This window comes from Pantherophis guttatus, chromosome 3, assembly GCF_059756535.1.
Source record: "Pantherophis guttatus breed Tessera chromosome 3, ASM5975653v1, whole genome shotgun sequence".
NCBI lineage: Eukaryota > Metazoa > Chordata > Lepidosauria > Squamata > Colubridae > Pantherophis > Pantherophis guttatus.
The window spans coordinates 58,599,331-58,622,409 of record NC_142065.1 but is presented as its reverse complement, the minus strand read 5'-3'; the positions used below and the strand labels follow the sequence as shown (position 1 = coordinate 58,622,409).

General features: G+C 37.3%; 1 protein-coding gene and 1 long non-coding RNA gene across 2 annotated transcripts in view; one reads left to right on the top strand and one right to left on the bottom strand.

The window, feature by feature from the left end:
- The first annotated feature begins 381 nt into the window (after positions 1–381).
- LOC117664158 (riboflavin-binding protein-like) lies at positions 382–14,050 on the top strand. The gene is made up of 7 exons (XM_034414992.3): positions 382–464; positions 4,233–4,405; positions 6,069–6,168; positions 7,373–7,501; positions 9,962–10,073; positions 10,806–11,071; positions 13,869–14,050. Exons 2-7 carry the CDS (start codon positions 4,264–4,266, stop codon positions 13,876–13,878), a joined length of 759 nt encoding a protein of 252 aa, XP_034270883.2. The 5' UTR covers positions 382–464; positions 4,233–4,263; the 3' UTR covers positions 13,879–14,050.
- Positions 13,635–23,079, bottom strand: part of LOC117664159 (uncharacterized) — a 25,092-nt gene continuing 15,647 nt past the window's right edge. The window contains exon 3 of the long non-coding RNA XR_004590930.3: positions 13,635–13,655. This is a non-coding gene — a long non-coding RNA (uncharacterized LOC117664159). The remainder of the gene's footprint in view (positions 13,656–23,079) is intronic.

Sequence of the window (23,079 nt, the reverse complement as noted above, 5' to 3'; positions counted from 1 at the left end):
AAATATGAAGGAAAAAGTGGGACCTATTGCAGCTTTATACTTCAAAGACAATTCTGCAGCATCAAGATCAATACTGTACACCTAATTGTTGAAATCAGTGAATGGGCAATGATCCAGCTCTAACTGAATATGAGCATATCTTCCAATGTCTTATCTGTAGCATTTTATTAGATGAATTGCAAGTTTTCAGGCCTTCTGTAGAGGTTTCTGATTGGCTGTTTCTAGAGTAAAAATTTTTTCTCTAATCCAACAAAGCAGGTAGGTCAACATCCCAGTTGCAAATGACCCAGAGATAAGTCTGTTAGCTTTTGCAAAAGTCTAGGAATCTTTGCTTTGCAAACTATGTTTTTTGCTGGCAATCAATATATATAGAGGGTATAATAGACAGAAAAGACCAGAAACTTTTTTTTTTACTCAGTCTCTTTCCAGAGGGAAAAGAAAGGAACAGAAGGCTAGCCAAAGAGGTAAGCAATCAATGGTTACATTTGGCTTCATTTGCCTTAGAATTGATTAATTAGAACAATTACCAGTACTAATTCTGTAATCCTTGCTTTGGCAAATTTTTACCTAAAATGATGTTCAGCACTTTATGATGGAAACTTCCCTTTTGGAAGGAAAAATGAGTAGATATCATAATGGCTTTTTAAGTTAGTCTTTTACATACTGTAAACAGCTAGTCTCTTTTCTTGGAGGCATTGTTCCTGTATTTTTTCTCTTCATTCCACTCCAGGTTGTTACTGTTTGAAGAGAAGCAACACATTAAATGCATTTACACATTTAATATCAAGCCTATTTTTACTTTTAAGTCATCTTTGCATCAGATATGAAACTGTGTTATATATTAACTATCTTCTTTATGTAATAGCTAAACTTGTACAACATATTGCACCATAGGTATTTTTTTTTTTAATTTGATTTATATGCCGCCCTTCTCCGAAGACTCAGGGTGGCTTACAATGTGCTCAGCAATAGCCTTCATCCTTTTGTATATTTATACAAAGTCAGCTTATTGCCCCCACAACTGGGTCCTCAATTTACCTACCTTAGAAAGGATGGAAGGCTGAGTCAACCTTGAGCCTTGGCGAGATTCGAACCCTGCAGTAATTGCAGGCAGCTGGTCTTAATAATCAGCTTAATAACAGGGTGCCTTAAACCCCTGTACTACCAAGGTATAGTTAATAAATGGCAGGTGTGTTCATACAACATGCTAAATAAAAATAACTACATTATTATTCAATGTAAATCACATTATCATTACATTATAAAGTGTATTATACAATGTACTGTAACTCCTGCTGGAAATAACCTATCATAACTTCAAGCTTTAATTTTCTGCTATTTTAATAAATATAAAGCCATCCTCCCTCTCCCAGTGCATTACAAATATTTTAATCAGAGAATGAAATAGACTGTGAATAGGGATAGGTGACCAATCAGATACCATTTTTACAGCCTTCTATCATTTCGTTGTTTTTTTTATTTATCACATTTTAAAAATGGTTAGTTGATGAATACTTCAAGGATGATGGACGTGAGAATAATCACAAATTGGCCTCAAATTGTTTCTAGGAACTTGGGAAGTGAAAACAGTTAAGAGTGTGGAAGGGAGCTAAATTGATAAGGGATGTTTAAATACCAGTTCCTCAAAACAAAAGGAATATAAAATCCAGAGAATCCATAAAATGACAGTGTATTATTTTAATTTTAGAATTAGTGAATGGAAATAGATTATCATGTTTGCTAAACTGTATGCATAAATAGCAATGATGTCGTATAATTAATATAAGACAGGGACGCAAGAACCAGTTTGGTATGGCGATTAAGGCACAAGGCCAAGGATTGGGAGACTAAATTCTAGTTCTACCTTAAAGCACAAAACCAGCTAGGGCCAGTGACATTCTCTCTCAGCCCTAGGAAGAGGAAGCAATGACAAATCTCTTCTGAAATCTTGCCAAGAAAACTACAAGGGATTTGTCCAGGCAGGCACCAAGAGTCAACACCTACTCTAAGGCACACAGATACACACACACCATATATATAAAGTTACTGTATGTCCTGAAGATGATGAGACCATCAGTAAACAGATATTGTGTTTGTAATGCTCAAGTAACTACCATCCATATTATGCTAAAACTACCAGAGTTAATAATCATACCAGGAAAAAAAAAACATTTGTCAACAATTTAGAATTGTAGTTTAAGTGCACTGGCAAGGGAAATGCTTAATTCTTCTTAACTCCTCAGTAACCAAATCATCTACATTACACATCCTGTAAAAATCAAATGTTAATTATTGTAAATATGAGTTAATTCACGTTTTGAAACAATAATGTTTAATTTATTTATTGTGTCAAGGAGGATTGGAGATTGGAGTTAAATTGCTTTCTGGCCCTTTGAACTTCACCTGGAAAAAGGTTGTCTTGCTCTGGTATTCTTGTACATTATAAATTAGCAAACAAAAGGATATGCCACCCATACACCAATTGTTACTCTACTTTAAGTATCCTCTAATAGAGAAAAGTTTTTAAATTATGCAACACTGTTTATTACTCCAGGTCAAAGTTTCTCAGATAAAAAAAAAAATATTTCCAACGTTTTATTGTTGCAATACAACTAAAGAGAAATCAAACAACACTGGAGGCTTTCAAAGAGACTGGGCAACCATTTGACTGAAATGGTATACTGAAAGGGTCTCCTGCTTCAGCAGGGGGTTGAACTAGAAGACTTCTGAAGTCCCTTCTAACTCTATTGTTCTATGTTCTATATTGTGAAATAACATTAGCTTCTTCATAGTCTACAATGGCCTGAAAGTTTGGAACCCAAAAAATATCTCGATTCCTCAAGAGATATTAAGAAGTCAAGTGTCTGTGTCTTCTCTATGTCATTTGGTGGGATTCATACCGGTAATGGAAAGCAGCATATATATTCTGCTAATGACAGAGGTGGGTTTCAGCAGGTTCTGACCAGTTCTGGAGAACCGGTAGCAGAAATTTTGAGTAGTTCAGAGAACTGGAAGTAAAAATTCTGACTGGCCCCGCCCCCATCTATTCTCTGCCTCCCAACTGAACGGGAAGAAATGGGGATTTTGCAGTAACCTTCCCCTGGATTGGGGAGGGAATGGAGATTTTACAGTATCCTTCCCCTGGAGTGGGGTGGGAATGGAGATTTTACAGTACTCTTCCCCTGCCATGCCCACCAAGCCACGCCCACCAAGCCACGCCACGCCCACCAAGCAAAACCCACAGAACCGGTAGTAAAAAAATTTGAAACCCATCACTGGCTAATGAGAAGATAAATATAGAAAGCCAACAGGGTAAAGAACCCTGTTGATTATTAATACACTCCAAAGATTACATGGTAAACAAAGTAGTGAACACAAAACCTTTTCAAGTTGGAGATTTTGTGCTGGGGCACAATTTGCTACTTCAGAATACTAATGTAGCATAGTACATAATTAGTTCTCATTAATTACTTGGCCACTCCCATAATGGCAAAAGCTGCTTCAACCTCAGGTACTAATATTTGTTTATATTATTAGTGTGGCCTGAGAGAGAGGATGCATACTGGGATGCAGCACTGAGATGGGAGATAAAAATACGGTGTATATACATGTTGCATGCCTGTTATGGGGTGACTTTTTTTTTTTTTTTGCTTTAATGTATATGCCGCCCTTCTCCGGAGACTCAGGGCGGCTTACAATGCGTTAAGCAATAGCCTTCATACTTTTGTATATTTATACAAAGTCAGCTTATTGCCACCACAAACTGGGTCCTCATTTGTCCACACTGTCCTCTTTATAGAAAGTTGAGATATGGAAACCACAAACAAAGTTCTTGAATTGAAATAGTTGCACAAGGTATGCTGATATTCTCAGTTCAAAAGCAACAATAATTGTACAATATTCACCATGAGAAAAAAAATCAAATTTATAGGGATCATATTTTATCATATCACATTTTATACACTTACTGGAAGCTTTCTAATTTCTCTGAACTCTTCTTCAGTCAAGAATTTTGGTAGCAAAATTCCCTACACATTTATTTGAACAGAAAATGTAAATTGAATGAATGAATAAATAAATAAATTTTCAGTTCAATTGTTTAAGGAGGATAAGAAAGAAAACCATGTTCCACTTACTAGATTTTAGTTGCAATATTTTCTGACATTTCACATTAAGGTTGTCCTTACATTTCATAAACCACCATTATGATTGAAATGTCAACTTCCCTACAGGATCCCTGACAAGGATAGCAGTAAAAAGAAGATGTTGCGATTTTCAGTGCTCCTGTTCCTCGCTGTCTTAATGTCCAGCACTGGACAGAGACAAAGATGTCTGAGAGGGGCTGGTCACAAGCCAAGGCCTACCCAAGAAAAATACTTGCAGGAATGTACCCTATATGCCAAATGTAAGTGCTGCAAAACTGTGTCAAAAATTAAACTGTATAAGGTCAACAGATTGTGCGCTGGTGCCTTTGTTAACAGGGGGTCTTGAAGGATTACTTTGTACTTTTATCATTTATTCATGCCACTAATGTGAGCTCAATGTCATGATACAATTACGTGTGTATGTGTTGTATGTAGCCACATGTATGCACACTAGGGGTTAACTGATTACTTCTGTGATGAAATAATAACAAAGTACAAGGATTCTCAAGATTAAAATAAAAAAGCACAGAAAAGAATAAAAACGAATAAGCCAAGAAATTCAAGTCAAAGTAGAAGTAGAAAAAGAAAAATGATAAAAGTTTATACTAAAATCATTCGTGATGTCTCTTCATACTTTGTATCCTTGTAAATCATTGTTCTTCCATACATATCCATACATCACTTCACACATTGCATTTTGCTCTTTAAACTTCTCAATTCACTTTTCTGAGTACCTCATGGACTCCCTCCAACCATGACTGGTGGCTTTCGTAACCCCATTCACACCTCCTTCATATACTAGTTTTGCAGTTAGCCCTTCATTCATCCACTCTATAGAACAAATCACCTCAACATACTTCTTTTATAGAAGTAATTCAATGAGGAAAAGTGAGTGAGGTGGGAGTCAGTGCTGCTGTCAGGTATATCATTGTGTAAACATGGAGCTGGTACATTCCAGTGCCAACTGGAGAATAAAAGCCAAATATCCATTGACCTAAAAGGATAGGAGGAAACAGACCAAATGTACCATCATCTTTTCCCACCCATCCACTCATAGTCGCTAATAGAATAAAGAATGATCCATAATTTTTTTCAAACTCATCCCTAGTTCTTTTATTATCATGGTTCACTAGAGCTTACTGTGCAACTATCACCACCATAGGAATTTCTACTTTCCAACATTTGCACAACAGTATAGATGCTATCAAGTCATAATTTCTGACACAAGTGTAATACGTTCTTTCAAGCTACTACCGATATGTTGTCACTTCCCCATTAGTCACAAAATCACACTTTCTTCTTTCAGTTCTGTTAAATTCTCTCTTTTCTTTGTTTTACAGATTCCTCACATATCTATTTTATTCCCTTTCAATTCTTACTTGCTCCTACATTCCAAATTTAAAAAAATTGCTGCACACACAGAGACAGAGACATATAGTCACTACAGATGGCATCCACCTCTGCCACCTAGCTGAGGTTGTCATGTAACACTTTTTAGCAAGATAAAGAAAGGTGAGGAGAGAGAGAGAGAGGGAGGGAGGGAGGGAGGAGAGAGAGATTTTTTAAAGACAGGAAGGACATGCACATTTAGGTATGGAATCACAGGCAAAATAAGTAATCAATTACATAGTGGCAAAAGCTGTCCTTGCTCAGATGTTGGCATGAAAAAGCAACTACTGTATTAATTAGCTGTCTGTCCTCTGAGAGTTTCCTAGACTTAGGAGACAGACAAGCTGAATTTTCAAGAGGATTTGCAAGAAGGGGAACAAAACAATTCTTCATCTAAAAGTGCCCCACAACTTAATTCCAATTGTAACAACCTTGGCTTTTGTGGGTATTTAACTAGGTCAGAGGCCTCACAGTTATAATTGTGTTAGAAAGTAAGCCTTTATTAATAATTCTTTGGTTTTTAATTTCCCACAGCCGCCTGTTGCTATCCAAACATTACAGAACAACTGGCCGATTCACCAGTCGTTAAAATAAATACTACCTTCTGGAACAGATGTGGAAATCTTAGCCCAGAGTAGGTTTTGTTTTGTTTTTATTTTCCACATGTTTCTAGGAATATGTTATTTGCCATAATTCTGCCATAATTGCTGTTTGTAACAACAGCATAACATAAAGAGTCCCTGGAAATTGGGTGACATAAGTATACATTTAATACATTGTTTTGGTTATTGTGCAATCAGCCAGATGTTTAGACTAGATTTGACATTTTTATCCAACTATTGAGTCTTTACCAAGGACCTAGGATAGGCAGATGTTGTTTGATGGCTTTAAAGGTATTGTCGCAGGATGTAAGTTTCTGTTTCAAGAAAAGCTGCCTTTTCCAATTGACAGATGGTGATTTTGTTAATGTTGATAATATTCAAGTGGTGCTCCAGATGTTGCTGTTATTCTTCTTCTTCTAAAAGTAGAATTATATTAATAATTATTTTTTTATTGTCCAAAATCCAAAGATTCCCAAAGTGACTTATAGTATATTAATTGAATTAAGGCAACTGAATTAAGGCAAATACAGATAGCCCTCAACTTACAACAGTTCATTTAGTGACCATTCAAAGTTGTAATGGCACTGAAAAAAGTGGCTTTTGGTTTGTACATTTTTCACGTATACCACCATTGCAGTATACCCATGGTCACATGATCAAAATTTAGACACTTGGCAACTGACTCATCTTTATGATGGTTGCAGTGTTCCAGGGTCATGTGATCACATTTTGTGACCTTCTGACAAGCAAAGTCAATGGGGAAGCTAGATTCACTTAACAACTGTGTTACTAATTTAACAACTGCAGTGATTCCCTTAACAACTTTGGCAAGAAAGGTAAAATGGGCCAAAATTCACTTAATTGTCTCGCTTAGCTACCAAAATTTTGGGCTCAGTTGTGGTTGTTAAGTCAAGGACTATCTGTAATTAAGACAATGTAGCAAGACAAACTAGGTGAAAAAAGGGATAAGTTGGGTGACCTATAAATTTTATAAATAAATAAATAATACATTTTCTATTTAGCCCTTTGGTGTTGCTACCCAGGGTTATCAATGAGATTAATAAAGTATTAATGTAGCCTTGATATGAAACCTAGTATTTACTTAAATAAAATTGTAGTATAATTTTAGAATTACAAGTCTAAGGAACAACTGAATTAAACTTCCCAAGCAATTTTCCATTTGGTTTATTGAAGATTTTTCTATAATAACAGTGAATATTTTTTCCATAAAAATAGGTGTGAAGCTTACATGAAGAAAATAGAGTGCTTTTATAGGTGCTCACCATATATTGCTTACTGGGCTCATCCCAGACAACCAGCTGCTATTTCTTCTGTTCCCATATGCAAAAGATTCTGTGATAACTGGTAGGTGGATCTTCTTGCTATTTTAAAAATAAATAAATAAAAAGATTCTGTTTGAAGTTACATTTTAATTTTTCATTCTTTGGGGTGAAATCAAAATTTCCAATGCAATTTCATTATTCTTAAAATCTTATTAACTTACCAGTAACTTTCTCTTAGCATTTAAAAAATGTTGAGAAGTAAACCCACATGGATTTTTACAAGGCAGAACAGAATATTATTTACAATTGTTGTGATACTATGCATCATTCATTTTAAGATGATATTCCTTAGGAAAAAAAAGAATTTGAAATGGCTTTTTATTGTTATTATTGTCTTGCAACAGTTTTGTTCCATAGATCAAGCTACCGATTTTTGTTTGTCTACCTGAAGTTCTTCTGTACCCTTTGATGTTTTCAAGTGTTTTTGAAAGCTGGTGCTGGCAAAAGTCTTGACATTCAAAAAATAAAATTAAAAATTTAACTGGACATATTGAAGATTTTGGGAACGGCTAGCATAGGTTTTTTTTAACTGAATCATAAATTTTTAGGTGATGCTACTTTCTGTTTCAGGTTTTTAACACAAAAACATGGCCTCCTGGCTTCATTCAGAACCCCACACGATCATAAACTCCAGATAGAGGTAGTGGGGCTGGGGAAAACTTTCAAAGAAGCGTTTTACCCAGTGGTGGGATTCAAAATTTTTTACTACCGGTTCTGTGGGTGTGGCTTGGTGGGCGTGGCAGAGAAAGGATCAGGGGTGAAATGCTACTGGTTCAGGCCAGTTCGCCCAAACCAGTAGTAAAAAATGCTACCGGTTCACTGAACCAGTAGTAAAAAATGTAAAAAAAAAAAAAAAGTTCCGACAATCAGCTGAGCGACGCGCGATCGTTAGAACTTTTTTTTTTACTTCTTTAGCGTTTTTTTACTACCGGTTCTCCAGAACCGGTAGTTAAAAATGCTTTAAAAAGTTTTTAAAATGTTCCGAAGATAGCGCGTCACTCAGCTGATTGTCGGAACTTATTTTTTTACTTTTTAGGCATTTTTTTACTACCGGTTTGGGTGGATAGGTAGTAAAAAATGCTTTAAAAAAGTAAAAAAAAAAAAAGGCTCCAATGATCTCAGCTGTGCCGCACGATTGCCGGACCCTTTTTTTTACTTTTTCAAAGCATTTTTTTATTACCTATTCACCCGAGCCGGTAGTAAAAAAATGCTTTTAAAAGGTTAAAAAAAGGTTCCCATGATCGCGCAGCACAGCTGTAATTGTCGGAGCCTTTTTTTCAACCTCTTAAAATCATTTTTTTTACTACCTGTTCCAACGAATAGGTAGAAAAAAAATGCTTTAAAAAAGTAAAAAAAAGGTTCCGACGATCATATGGCACAGCTGTGATCGTCAGAGCTTTTTAACCTTTAAAAAATATAAAAATACTTTTAATACTTTTAAAATACTTTTAAAATGTTTTTAAAAAGGTTCCCACCCGCGCCACAGTTGATCATCCCCTCGCGCTGTTCTACTTACCTTCCCAAGACTCCATTGGTGCGTACTGCGTGTGCATGCACACAACTCGTGTTTCGTGCACCCTGCGCAGGTGCAGCATATGTTTGGCGCATGGCGCGCATGCACAGCCAGCGAACTGGTAGTAAACTGGTTCAGATTTCACTACTGGGAAGGATACTGTAAAATCTTCATTCCCTCCCCACTCCAGGGGAAGGTTACTGCAAAATCCCCATTTCCTCACAATCAGCTGGGACTCGGGAGGCAGAGAATAGATGGGGCGGGGCCAGTCAGAGGTGGTATTTACCAGTTCTCTGAACTACTCAAAATTTCCGCTACTGATTCTCCAGAACTGGTCAGAACCTGCTGAATACCACTTCTGGCTTTACCAACCATGTTTCTGCAAAGTATTATTTCAAAACCTGTAGTACTTTAGAGTATGACAGTAACAGAGTGGTCTTTTTTGATCTTCCTTTCCAATTTTCTGCCAATTATATAGTTAAAGCCACTGGAAGACTTTGAGAAATGAGAAATGGAAACAATGAAGTACACTTTGTAAGCTCCATACCAGTGCTACTTCTCCAGGCTAGAATATTTTCATCCCTAGGTTGACCTTGCAATGATGAGGAGAAAATATCACTCTTTAGAAGCTTGGATTTGACCACAACTCTAGTCATTAAGTATTCTTCCCTACTTATTAGTCTAATAGCTATCACCTAGGAAAGTTACACGTCTTTTTTTAACATACTGTACATTCTATCATTGTAACAAGCCACATGGTTTAGGTATATTGTTTTTTCTTCCCTTCCTTGTCCTGAAAATGTCTTTGTTTTAAACTGCCTTGTAAATTTGTAAAGAATAATATCCAATCATATCCTGAAGGAGCATTGACTTGATTTTTTTAAAAAATAAAACACATTATTCTATGTTGCATTACATAGGGTGTTAAAAATGCAGATAAGGCCTCTACTTTTGTGTTTTCTCATATAGGTATGAAGCTTGTAAAAGTGATCACACTTGTGTTAGCAACTCGTTGACCGATTGGAAAATTGATGAAAAAGGAGAGAATCACTGTAAGAATGACTGCATCCCAATCAGTGAGGTAATGTATTGTACAGTAAGCTACTTCTGAGGCATACATACTACCCTAATGTTAGTGTCACATGGCTTTCTATACAAATATTCCTCAACTTAAAACCATTCATTTAGCTACTGTTTGAAGTTAAACTGCACTGGAAAAAAAAGTGACTTATGATCGACCCTCACACTTACAGCCACTGCAGGATCCCCATGTCATATGTTCACTTGGACAATTTATTTTATTTATTTATTTTATTTTATTGGTTCGATTGCTTCCCAATTTTGAAACTAGAAATGCAAAAATATTGTAGTATGAACTTAAACTGTGCAGTTCCTGGCTATCAAAGGTTGCCCGCCCCATATTTCAGAAAGAATTACTAATCAAAATGAAAACAATGAATTAAATAGTTCAAAAACATTGGTATGATATAAGGTACAGCTCTGTTTATAAAGCTGAAAAGAAGAGAGGCTAAAATTCTACATAAAGGATTGGGTAAAATTTGTTTCTTTTCAGCTCCAGTTTTTTTAACCTCATAATAAAGCAATTAGGAGTTTTCTGGTATGGTGTATGCTCTGGATCCTGAATGAGCTGAATAAACTAGTTCCCCAATCCACCCTCCCAACTGAATCAGACCACATCTTGCCTTACTTTTTCATAATAGCCTAGATGTAAAGGAAGCTGTAAGGAGGACAGTGTGGTTCTGATGGTAAATGATACTATAAACCAGACCATTTATGTCTCTCTGAATTCTAGATGTATGCCAGTGGAACTCATATGTGCGAAAAAATGTGGGGTGCTTCACTGAAGGTGGCTTACCGCTCCCCCTGCCTCTGCCTTGAGATGGATGAAATGGATCCCGAGGTAATCAAGTTCATTCAGTATAGATCCTCCAGCAGTAGCAGCAGCAGCAGTAGCAGCGACAACAACGATGAAGAAAGATTCTGCCGTCTCAGGATGCAAATGAGAAGAGAGCTGGAGGACAAGTATAAAAGCCTGGAAAATAATGAGTTACCCATTGAGTAAGTAATGTTAAATTGTTATTATTTTTATCATTGCCATTATTGGTCTTCAGCAGCTCTAGGCATCTATTTCTAATCACAATGATGCCTAATGGTAGAACATGTATTGCAGTGCAAGCTCTGCTCCTTCATACTCAGAGGTTCATAAGGGTCAGAGTTTATATTACAATGATGCATGTTTCTTCACTTCACTCCCTTCTTCTCTTCCCTTTATCCACCTGCAGGCACCTGTGTCAGCAGCAAAAGCACACAAGTAAATGATAAACAAAAAATGATAACATTTTAAGACTCAGATGCAACTCACATGGCAAACGCTTAAACATTAAAATCAACATTGGATGTCCCAAAACTAAACAGAAATTTGATAAAAGGAAATTATCCTTATCTAGCAGTAAGAGTTAAATAACTAGAGAGCTAAACAGATTTCTGCAAGAGGTTTCTGTATTGCTCTCAAGGCCGACTACTCTCATGATTGGAAAGTGGGCTTATGGAAATGAAACTCTAGCAATGGCAAATCAACAAGCATCAGTGCACACCAGAATATACTCAAGGGCTTGGCCATCAGAACCAAGAGTACAGCTGGGATCAAAGGTGTCTATGGAAGGAACATCAACACCGTCCAAATGGCAAACATGTCTAAATGATCACAGCCTGCACTTTTTGTTGTGTTTTGCTTAAGTAAAAAGGGCAAGTTTAGTTGCCTGATTGTAGCTGCCATTTTGACAGCTGACATCCATCCCTGTGGACACCCCTACTGGGATCCAAGCAGTATGGCCTTTTGTAATTGACAGATGGAAATTTTTTCAATGTGCATATAAGTGCCATCTAAGAGTTTTTGGTATGGCGCCCACTGTGTCAATAAATCATGACTGGTTTATGTCATAATCTTTCCATTTTCAGATCTTGATATTTTGTGATAATCTCCAATTCTTTGTCTTCTATTCTACTATCCCCGGTATTGCCACATTGATTATTCACACTTTCTTCTTTTCAACCAGTTATTTCGGGTGTCCTCTAGGCCAAACTCCATTCCTATATCAGTAGTAAAGTTCTCAGTATTTGTCAATTCCTGGAATTCAGTTTCTAATTTTTTATAATATAAAAAGAAATATAAAGCAATTGTGAGATTTTATTAGCATGGTTGCTGTTTGATAACCAAGATTTATTTTATTCAAAATAACTGAAAACAGGATAATGACAATGACAGCTACTAAGATGATAATGAGTCACCTTGGAAGATTATTAATTATAATTATTATAATTTGCATGCCACTTAAATCTCATGAGTCTGGGTAGTTCTCAATCATCAAACAAATAAAATTATAATCAAAGCATAAAAAATAAAGATTAAAAATGGCAAGCATGATGAAGTGAGGGGTCTCACTTTTTCTTGTCAGAGGCCTGGGTAAAGTGCCAGAATTGTTGGTCTTTCAGATGTTGCTACTCAACAGCTGTAGCTTCTAGTATTTTTCACATTGACTATGCTATCTAGGCCTCCTAAGGGTAGTGTTTCAAGAATTCTTGAAGGTTACATATTTTCCTGTTCCAGAATAGTCTAATCAAGACAGATAATCTGGTGGTAGCTTCTTGAGTGAGAATACTGATCAAAAAGCACAATAAAATCAGCTGTTTGTTCAATGTATTCTAATTTATTTTACCTACCCAAACATTACAGAGCCAATTAACAGCCATTTATGACAAAAATGGGAGAATACTTGAAAACCCCAACACATTGCTGAATTATACACTTAGGTTCTTTTAGCGCTTACTCCCAACTCTGTTGAATTATAATTGAGCTGAATGGGTTGCCATAGCAATCAGATCTAAGTACATTTTCGTTATTCCAGTCTTAATCGCTCTATATAAAGAAGAAAGCTGCTATGCTTTTGTTTGTGAATTTGCTGCATTATTTTGCTGAGCTTATATAGCACTCCAGTTGTAATTGTCTCTACACAACAATTTTTTTAACCGGAAGCAGTTTGGAAGTGTGCCTAATAAATAATAAATAAAAAGAAGCCATCTTGAGAAAATATGTTTGTAGTAAATGGTTTCCAAAGTATCAAAACTTATTAAATCCTTCCTTTTTCAAGAAGGCATTTTCCAAATATTGCGACTCTCATCACCTATGGCTAATATGATGGATGATAAAATTTGTTGTAAAACACATCTAGACTATATAGAGAAATGCACTAGATAATGTTTACAAATAATCATTTGGTGGGTTGAAATTTGGATTTAGAATGAGGTAAGGCTATGTTGAGTCTCAGTCTGCATATGCATTCTCTTGTCTCAACTGGCTTACACAAAGAAATTTCTGTTCATAATATTTTGCATGTTCATAAAAGAAGTCATATTTACTAGTTAAAACTTGCTAGAAGCATAGGTGATGACAGATGCTGAAAACAAAGACACATACATACGTTGCCAAGACACTGCAGTCATAGTTAGAACTGTACTTCCAGATGTACAATACCATGACCTCTGCACGAAATCAAGGGAATATATTAGGATTAGTAGAAATACTTGCCATCTTGTGCCAAGTAAATTCTTAGTGAAAGCATATTTTGGAGATTAAGTCGACTTCCTGAAATACAGTTTGAATGAAAGAGAAGGATTGTATGCAGATAGCTGTTTATTGTAACTAATTTGCAAAACAGACAGTTTCTTACAAATTTGATATCTTCTAAACATTATCAAAAACAGATTTTGTGAATTTGCTCATAAAACAATGCTAGCATGAAACAATTGTTGAAGATGAGATATAAATGTTCTGACTTTTTTCATCCCCCCCCCCCAGTGACATATGAATGAATCTTCATCTGACAAATATCCTATCTGAAGACCGCCAGGAATCAGGCAGCGTCTATTTCAGCATACGCTTGCTCCGGCACCAAAGTAAAAGTAGAAGCTACGCAAATTGCTGATTTCCAATGTTCTACTAAAGACCAATAAATAAATAAATAATGGCTAAATATCCAATATTTCATCACTGGTCACTTTTATACTGATGCTATTATTTAAATCTGTCCATCAAATTTCTGGGTGGGTCTTCCTCATCTAGTGAACTCCAGGCAGAGTCAGCCTGCAACTTTCAGAATTCCTAGCCAGTGTTTTCATGGGTGCTGCCTGTGGAAAGTCTATTCCATAGCCATCTTTATCTGCATATACTTGTGGGAATTATTAATCAGCATTACATTCAATCAGACTTTGAGGAGGCAACAGTATCAGAAGACTAATATGGTCACTAAAGCTCTGGATTAAAAATCTGTAGGTACATGGGGACAAAGGAGGAGGAGGAAATGTGTCTTTCATATAAAGACATTACCTGTTCAACTCCGTAAATCGTTGCTGAACAAAGATACCTCTATTGACATGCTGCCATTATAGGAGGGCAGCTGCCATTCTGTTTTATGTCAGAACAAGGAAATCTCTTTCCATTCAAGGGCCTAATTGCCTCTGGACAAGCGCTTTACCAGCAAGGAGGAGGGTCCACAATGAAAACTAGGGGAAATGCACGGACACACACCAGTGTCTCTATGCAATTAAACTTAGAAACAATTGTTAATAGCATGAAGGCATTGGGGCAACAGTAGAGGCTATTTTTAAACTTAAGTGCTACCCCAGGGGCACTTCAAGGAATGGGCTGCTGCTGAGTTGAAGAATGCTGGTTTTTGATCTCCTTATTAATTTCTGCTGCAAGGGTCCTATTCATTGCGTCCAGAGTGGAAGTAAGCATTGTCCACTCAACTAGATACTGTAAAGATTTTATTTGTTTGTTACATTGTCAGAGCTTCTTAAACATTCCAATTCCTTGATTTCTAAAATAATAGAAGGGTTTGTATATGAACACCTCCAAATAAAAACTGATTTCAGTCATTATTGTGGAGCAAGAGAAAAATATATTATTTATCTTCGAAATTAAATTTCAATCTTTATATCAAAGAAAACAGCAATAGAACCATATAATTTTATCAAATAAAGATAAAAGCTGACCATCACTGACATATGCCATTCTACAGATAGGCCAAAGAACAATGCTATGCCAGCCCAAAAGAGATACTAGTGGTGCATAATTAATTCTGAGGAAAGCCACATCCCACTAGCTATAATCGACCATGGTATCATGCTGCACCGGTTGGAAGAGCTAGGGGTGGGGGGCACCGTGTTGCAGTGGTTCTCCTCCTTTCTTTCTGATCGGTCACAGTCCGTGTTGACAGGGGGGCAGAGGTTGACCCCGAGGCCCCTTGTATGTAGGGTGCCACAGGGATCGGTTCTCTTGCCCCTTCTGTTCAACATTTATGTGAAGCCGCTGGGTGAGATCATCCGTGGTTTTGGGGTGAAGTATCATCAGTATGCTGATGATACTCAGCTATACATCTCCACCCCGGACCACCCCAATGATGCCCTTGAAGTGATGTCCCGGTGCCTGGAGGCTGTACGGATCTGGATGGGGAGGAACAGACTCAGGCTCAACCCATCCAAGACTGAGTGGCTGTGGTTTCCGACATCCCGATATAGTCAGTTGGTGCCATCACTGACTATTGGGGACGAGTCATTGCCCCCCACGGAGAGGGTTTGCAACTTAGGCGTCCTCTTGGACTCACGGCTGTCTTTAGAAGAACACTTGACGGGTGTGGCCAGGAGGTCTTTTTATCAGGTTCGCCTGATTCGCCAGTTGCGTCCCTTTCTAGATCGGGACTCGTTAAATACGGTCACTCATGCCCTCGTCACTTCACGCCTGGACTACTGTAATGCTCTCTACATGGGGCTCCCCTTGAGGAGCACCCGGAGGCTCCAGCTGGTCCAGAATGCGGCCACGCGGGTAGTTATGGGAGCAGCATGGCGCTCCCATGTGGCTCCCCTCCTGCGCGAGCTGCACTGGCTCCTGGTGGTCTTTCGGGTGCACTTCAAGGTCTTGGTTACCATCTTTAGAGCACTCCATGGCTTAGGACCGGGGTACTTACAAGACCGCCTTCTGCCACCAATAGCCTCTCACCACCCAGTACGCTCCCATAGAAAGGGGCTTCTCAGGGTGCCGTCAGCCAAACAATGTCGACTGGCAGCCCCCAGGGGGAGAGCCTTTTCTGTGGGGGCACCCACCATCTGGAACGAACTCCCCCCAGAGATACAGAAGATCCCGGATCTGCGCACTTTCCGCCGTGCCCTCAAAACATTCCTGTTTTAGCAGGCCGGCCTGGCCTAACTTTCCCTTTATATTGCTTTTGATTTTGTTTTACACTGGGAGGTTTTGAATTATCTAGGACCAGAGTGTTTAGTATATTTTAATTGGTTTTTACGTTTGTATTACATGTATTTTTATCTTTCGCTGTTCACCGCCCTGAGTCCCTAGGGAATAGGAATTTATTTAATAAATAAATAAATAAATAAAATAATCAGTGACAATGGATTGTCAGTATCAATAACTGTTTGACATAGTAACAGTAGGTGTGAGCCAATGAGGTGTACAGTAGTAGTGAAGGAGTGGGAAAACTCAGGTCCTCTATCAAGCATGGAAGCCAGCTGCTTTAACCTGGACAAGTCATTAACTCTCAGCCGAAATCAACATTGGTTCTGTCACAAGCTGGCTGAAAAATAATACTTCTCGATACATCAAGCATTGACAACATCATTATATGTATAAGAAGAGTGAATGTGCTGCAAAGCCAGTGGACTCTAAAATCAAATAGCAATAGCACTTAGACTTATATTCCGCTTCATAGTGCTTTATAGCCCTCACTAAACAATTTACAGAGTTAGCATATTGCCCCCAACAATCTAGATCCTCATTTTACCAACCTCGGAAGGATGGAAGTCTGAGTCACCTTTGACCCAGTCAGGATCAAACTGCCGAACTGCTGGCAGTCAGCACAATTACCCTGCAATATTGCATTCTAACCACTGCGCCACCATGGCTCAAATGTTAGAAACATCAACAATATCAGTTGTTATTCTCTGCTGAAATGAGTGATTTGGCCATTTTAATCATGTTAAAAACACTAATTCATGAAATACATTAAAAAATATGACCCATCCCAATAAGCTTGCGATCCCTAGTTTCAGAACCCTTGCATTAACCAGTGGTTGATTTACTGATGATTGTTGAATCTAACATAGTTGTGTTGACACAATATGCTATATGATAAGGTATGGTTTATAAAACACAGATGTGGTAGAATCTCCACTTAGACTCGAGGAAAGTGTTAAGAGGGAGCCATGTTTAGAGTCCTTGAACTGAAGAAGGATGCATAGACCTGATCTCCACCAGAATCCCTGAATCCCTGAATTATCTGATTGTTTCCAACAGAATGTAGTCAGTCTGACAAGATTCTTATAGGTGACTAACAATAAAGTTTCTCCTTGAGACTATGCACAAGTGATTCTGGTTGACAACACCTCTAAAGGACAACTATTTATTGAATTTTCACAATTAAACCATACAATATATAGTGAGAGGTCATAGGCCCGCTGAGAGAGTGCCATCAATACACTGATAACAACCAATTCTTCTCAGTAACATCAGAATCATATCCTGAACTGTTGCCTGGATGCAGTGATGAAGTGAATAAATCGCAAATGAAATCTGATTTCTTTGAAGATTTTGTGAGAGATTGTGAGAGTTAATTCTCACATGCTGGGAGAAAAACAGCATGATAGTACATCTGATGGCTATAAAATCAAAACAGAGATAAGCCAGTTCCTCCTCCCCTGAAAGGAATAAGCTTACAACTTGCAAAAATGCATGCCTTTTAATAAAACATGTTAGTTAGAAATGGTACTGTCAGGTTTTTCCTGATTTTGGGCTACAACAAACTAACATCATTGCCTTCCCACAATGTTTACCACAGGCCCATGTGACCTTTATGACTAGGAGCATCTGTTACTAGCCCTTTACTAGACAATAATCATTTTGCACTTTGAGTACCACAATGTGCTTGATGTCCAACAAGTTGGAAACTACAACTGGACCAAAACTGCAAAACCCAGGTTGTTGAATTGAGCATCTTGCTTTGTACATGCTATATCTGTAGTGGTACCTGCATTTTAGGATGCTTTCCCTTTTGATATTCAAAGGCACCTACTATTAAATAATTTAGGCATCTACTGAAAAATGATGTTTCAACCCATCTTTGGGTAAATGGTAGAAACATTTGTCTTTTTCTTGAATTCACTTTAATGTATATCTTATATTTCAATATACTTTTTATTATTGTATTAAATTTGATTGGTAAATTATTTCAAGATATTTTCTGGGGAGATAAAAGATAAACTCTCCTTCAAGTTGAGTTTCAGTCTGCTAATTTTGTGGACACATCCATATCTGCAGTTTTCTTGACAGTAGTATGGAAGTGGCTTGCCATTTCTTGTTTCTAGAATATTTTTAACTTCCTGATCTAAATCATAGCACTGGAATTCCCAGGTCAACCAGATCCAACCCTACTTAACTCCCAAACTCAAAGATAATTAGGTGCTGTGACCTAGGAAGAGAATATAAGTTTTTTAAAACAAATAAAATATGACATTCAGGAAATAAAATATACTGTGAATCATGAGAACAACAAACAAGTGTAGTTCATCCAGTTGCTTAACTGTAGCACAACGGGTTTTTTAAACCTTTTTATTTCTCTCTGCAAATGTTGTAGCAAAAAGAGAGAGACCCAAAGAGAACTCTGACATTTCTAAAATGTTTTGCAATCAATTCTGTTTGCAGTTTTATTAAATTCTCCTCCACTTGACCAATATTTTTATAATTTGTAAAGAATAACCTACCATTGCACTGCCAAGTTAAATCAACTCTGGCTGAACTATAGATGGGACATTATGCCAACTATGGGTGAGCTGCCATGATAACACAGAAATAGTCCTTCTGATGGTTACCACTATATGAATATATTATAAGAAGTGTTTGCATTTATCATTTATTTATTTGTATCCCAACATTATTTTTACAAATAACTCAAGGCAGCAAACATACTCAGCGTACCTTCCCTCTTCTACTTTACCAACAACAACAACAACTGTTTAAGGTGGGTTGTGATGACAGAAAGTGACTGGCACAAGGTCACCCAGTTGGCTTTCATGGCTAACACCGGACTTGAACTCACAGCTTACTGCTTTGTATTACTGAATTAGCAAAACATACTAGATTAGAGAAGATTAAATGAAATTAATAATTTGTGACTCAGGATGTGGGAAATTATTTTAGCATGTTTGGGAAGCATAGTATTATGTTAAATCATAGTTGAAATGAATTCAAAAGTACCTTTCAAAAAATGTTACACAATCAAGTTTAATCTCAGACAAGCAACAGTCATCCTCCCAAGCAAATAAAATCAATAGAAGTGTTTGGGAGTAGAACTGCTAGGAAGCCAAAACCTAAAATTTGTTAATCATCATATATAGGAAAGCAAGAAACAAGGAGCTAAATAATTTATCCACTAGTGCTGATTGTTCATTAATGTGCAACTGCGTTCAACATCACACTAAGCCATTTGCTTAATTAAAGTCTATTAAATAAACCATAAGCTGGGTCCTGCTACCTAAGCAATAATCTGTTATTTATAAGTTGCAATGGTTGATTTTACACATTGCAATAAGGAATTATGTGATTCGATTTTGATTCAGTATGTTGTGTAAATTCAGCCATCATTAATTAGTAAGCTAAGGTTTATGATTTTGTATGATATATGAGCTTAGCCAGTTTATTCAATAAAACATGGTTAACTAAACAATGTATCAGCAGGATACAGTAGCTGACCAACTTCAGGCTTCAAAGTTAAACAAGGTTGGCTCTGGTTAGTGCTTGGTTAGGATATGAACTGAAAATATTAGGGTTGAAGACTCATTTGGGAAGTCAAAAAATATATTCTGAAAGAAGGAAGGCAATGTTAAATCACTTCACAATTTTGGCAATACCCACACTCACTTGTCTTCTCTATATAGAAAAAAATATGCTACCTTTAAGGTCAAGATGTGAAACACTTGCAATCTCTTTCATCCATTTACATGTTGAAATTCACCTTTACTAACTAAATTTGCTCAAAGGCTCCCACAACTGCTTTATTTATTTATTTATTTATTTATTTATTTATTTATTTATTTATTTATTTAATGCTCTCTACATGGGGCTCCCCTTGGGGTGCACCCGGAGGCTGCAGTTGGTCCAGAACGCGGCCGCGCAGGGGATTATGGGAGCGACGGGGCGCTCACATATAACACCTCTCCTGCGCGAGCTGCACTGGCTTCCTGTGGTCTTCCGGGTGCGCTTCAAGGTGTTGGTGACCACCTTTAAAGCACTCCATGGCTTAGGGCCGGGGTATTTGTGAGACCGCCTTCTGCCGCCAATAGCCTCCCACCGACCGGTTCGCTTACACAGAGAGGGCCTCCTCAGGGTGCCGTCGGCCAGGCAGTGCCGGCTGGCGACCCCCAGGGGGAGAGCCTTCTCTGTGGCAGCGCCTGCCCTCTGGAATGACCTGCCCCCTGAGATACGCACGATATTAGACCTCCGGACTTTTCATCAGGCCCTGAAGACACACTTGTTCCATCTAGCTGGGCTGGCTTGATCCCATCCTCTTAGGTTTTTAATCAAATTTCGGTTTTAATTGGGTTGTTTTAAATTCGGGCCAAAATTATTTAATTGTTTTTTAAAATGTTTTTAAATTTTATATGCTATGTTTTATCCTGGCTGTACACTGCCCTGAGTCCCGCAGGAGAAGGGCGGTATAGAAATATAATAAAATAAATAAATAAATAAATAAATAAATAAATAAATAAATAAATAAATAAATAAATAAATAAATAAATAAATAAACATTCATGTCCTCTTGCAATGCAAAGCAGAAGAGGCTTGCCTGCTTTATCAATGTACATTGATTGATAATAGTTACTATCTTTATCAGTATGAGAACTGTCACAGAATGTTTATCCTGTCACACTCTAAAGCCATCATCATATACAAAAATTGTGAAATAAGGAAGGGGGAAAATACTATAAGGAAAAAGGTATACTGGAGAATTCATTATATATGATTCTATATAAATGTTATGGGACAAAACAAAACACTCTTTCAAATGTGCAGCTACAACATTCTATTGAATTTGGCTAATAATATTGTAGAGGATTTAGCCTTCTTGAGTATGAATGGCTGCTAGGGGCTTCACAAAGGTATTCTTGAACTGCTTTACCCAAATGATGGTTTGGAGGAACATTTAATACAATTATACAATATGAATCCTGAAAAGGAGAAGGGGTTATGTCCATTTCCTCTTTCTCTCATAGTATTTATTGCTCACTAATTTTTTTTCTTTTTTTGTGTGCAGCTGTAACTCTATGGGACTACACCCCTTTGTAACTCTGAGCTTTTTTGTGTCCCTGGATTACCTCCAATTCTGCCTTTGGAATGAAAATGCATTGAGCTCTTGGCAAATGAAGCATTTGATCCTCCTATTGGTAACACAGCTGTTGATGAATTCCTTACACAGACTTTTGAGTTAATTCCCTGTTATAACCATTTTCTTTCATAATACAGTCATTGTTCTTAAGGGAGAACAGAGATGTATTAACATGATACTGTACAATACAGAACTTGGACATGCATTGTTCGGGAACTTTGCTCATAAAAAGCAAAATGCCTTATGTATTTTATCTAGATGTAGTATTTAAACATTTGTCTAAATGTCTAGATGTAGTATTTAGACATTTGTCTAAATGTCTGTCAATATCTGAAACACTGCAAGGATACTTTCATACATACCAATAAATATTAGAAGTTGCTTATGGTTGATTCAAATGATACTAATGGACAAATATCAAAATATATCAGAAGAGAATGCTTTATGCCTAATAGTTTTATAAATTTGGTAGCTTTCATATAAGAATCTGTACCAGCTGCAGAGAACTAAATTTGAAACCATGGTAAAATTAATCACTTGTTCCAAATACTGCAGTTCTGTGAAGCTATTTTCAATGGTCCATTTCCCCATTTGTAGGATCTCTTGCCTCACAACACTTCCATGTTCCTCACATCAGGTGCCCTAACAGCTCTTTCAAGGATAAACATGTCGTGATACTTTTTAAGCACATTTTCAGAATGTGCAGAGAATAACAAAGTTGGAAGGGACCTTGGAGGTCTTCTAGGCCCCCTGTTCAGACAGGAGATCGTATATTTATTTTATTAAATTTCTATACCGCCCTTCTCCTGAAGGACTCAGGGCGGTGAACAGCCACAAGATAAAACACATAAATACAAAAATTTAAAATAGATTAAAAACGAATTAAATAATTTGGCTGAATTTAAAATACCCCATAATTTAAAACAAATTAAAATTTATATTTAAAAGGGGAGACGATTTAGGCCAGGCCAGCATGATGAAATAAAAAAGTCTTAAGCGTATACCAATCTGGACAAATGGCTGTCCAATCACTTCTGTTTGAACTGTTTGAATTTTTTCCTTTCTGCTGCTACTAGATAAATGCATGCAGTAAGGGCATGGGTAATTCATATGTATGTAAGAATTCATACAAAATGAAGTGTGTTTTTATAGAAGCTTGGAATAGGGAAAATTGTTGCTTCCTTATTCTTAGCCTTGGGCTAGGAATAGAAAGCTACAGATTCTCATCCTCTTTTGCCCGCAGAAGCCAATTTAGGTCAATGTCAATGTCTCTTAGCCCTAGACTAGACACTAAAGTTGAAAAACATGTATCTACCAACCTGAACTAGACCAATGGAGTAGATTAAGCCCCAGCCTTCAACGAAGAGGACTTCACAGAAAAGGACAACCTGAGGGTAGGACAAGAAGCAATGGGTGGAAACTAATCAAGGAGAGAAGCAATTTAGAACTAAGGAGAAATTTCCTGACAGTTAGAACAATGAATCAGTGGAACAACTTGCCTGCAGAAGTTGTGAATGCTCCAACACTGGAAGTTTTTAAGAAGATGTTGGATAACATCTTTGTCTGAAGTGGTGTAGGGTTTCCTGCCTAAGCAGGGGGTTGGACTAGAAGACCTCCAAA

Excerpts from the sequence above, each read along its gene's own strand:
- LOC117664158 (XM_034414992.3), top strand. The coding sequence starts at position 4,264 with ATGTTGCGATTTTCAGTGCTCCTGTTCCTCGCTGTCTTAATGTCCAGC. Across the intron at positions 4,406-6,068 it reads ATGTACCCTATATGCCAAAT|CCGCCTGTTGCTATCCAAAC; the intron begins GTAAGTGCTGCA and ends AATTTCCCACAG. Across the intron at positions 10,074-10,805 it reads ACTGCATCCCAATCAGTGAG|ATGTATGCCAGTGGAACTCA; the intron begins GTAATGTATTGT and ends TCTGAATTCTAG.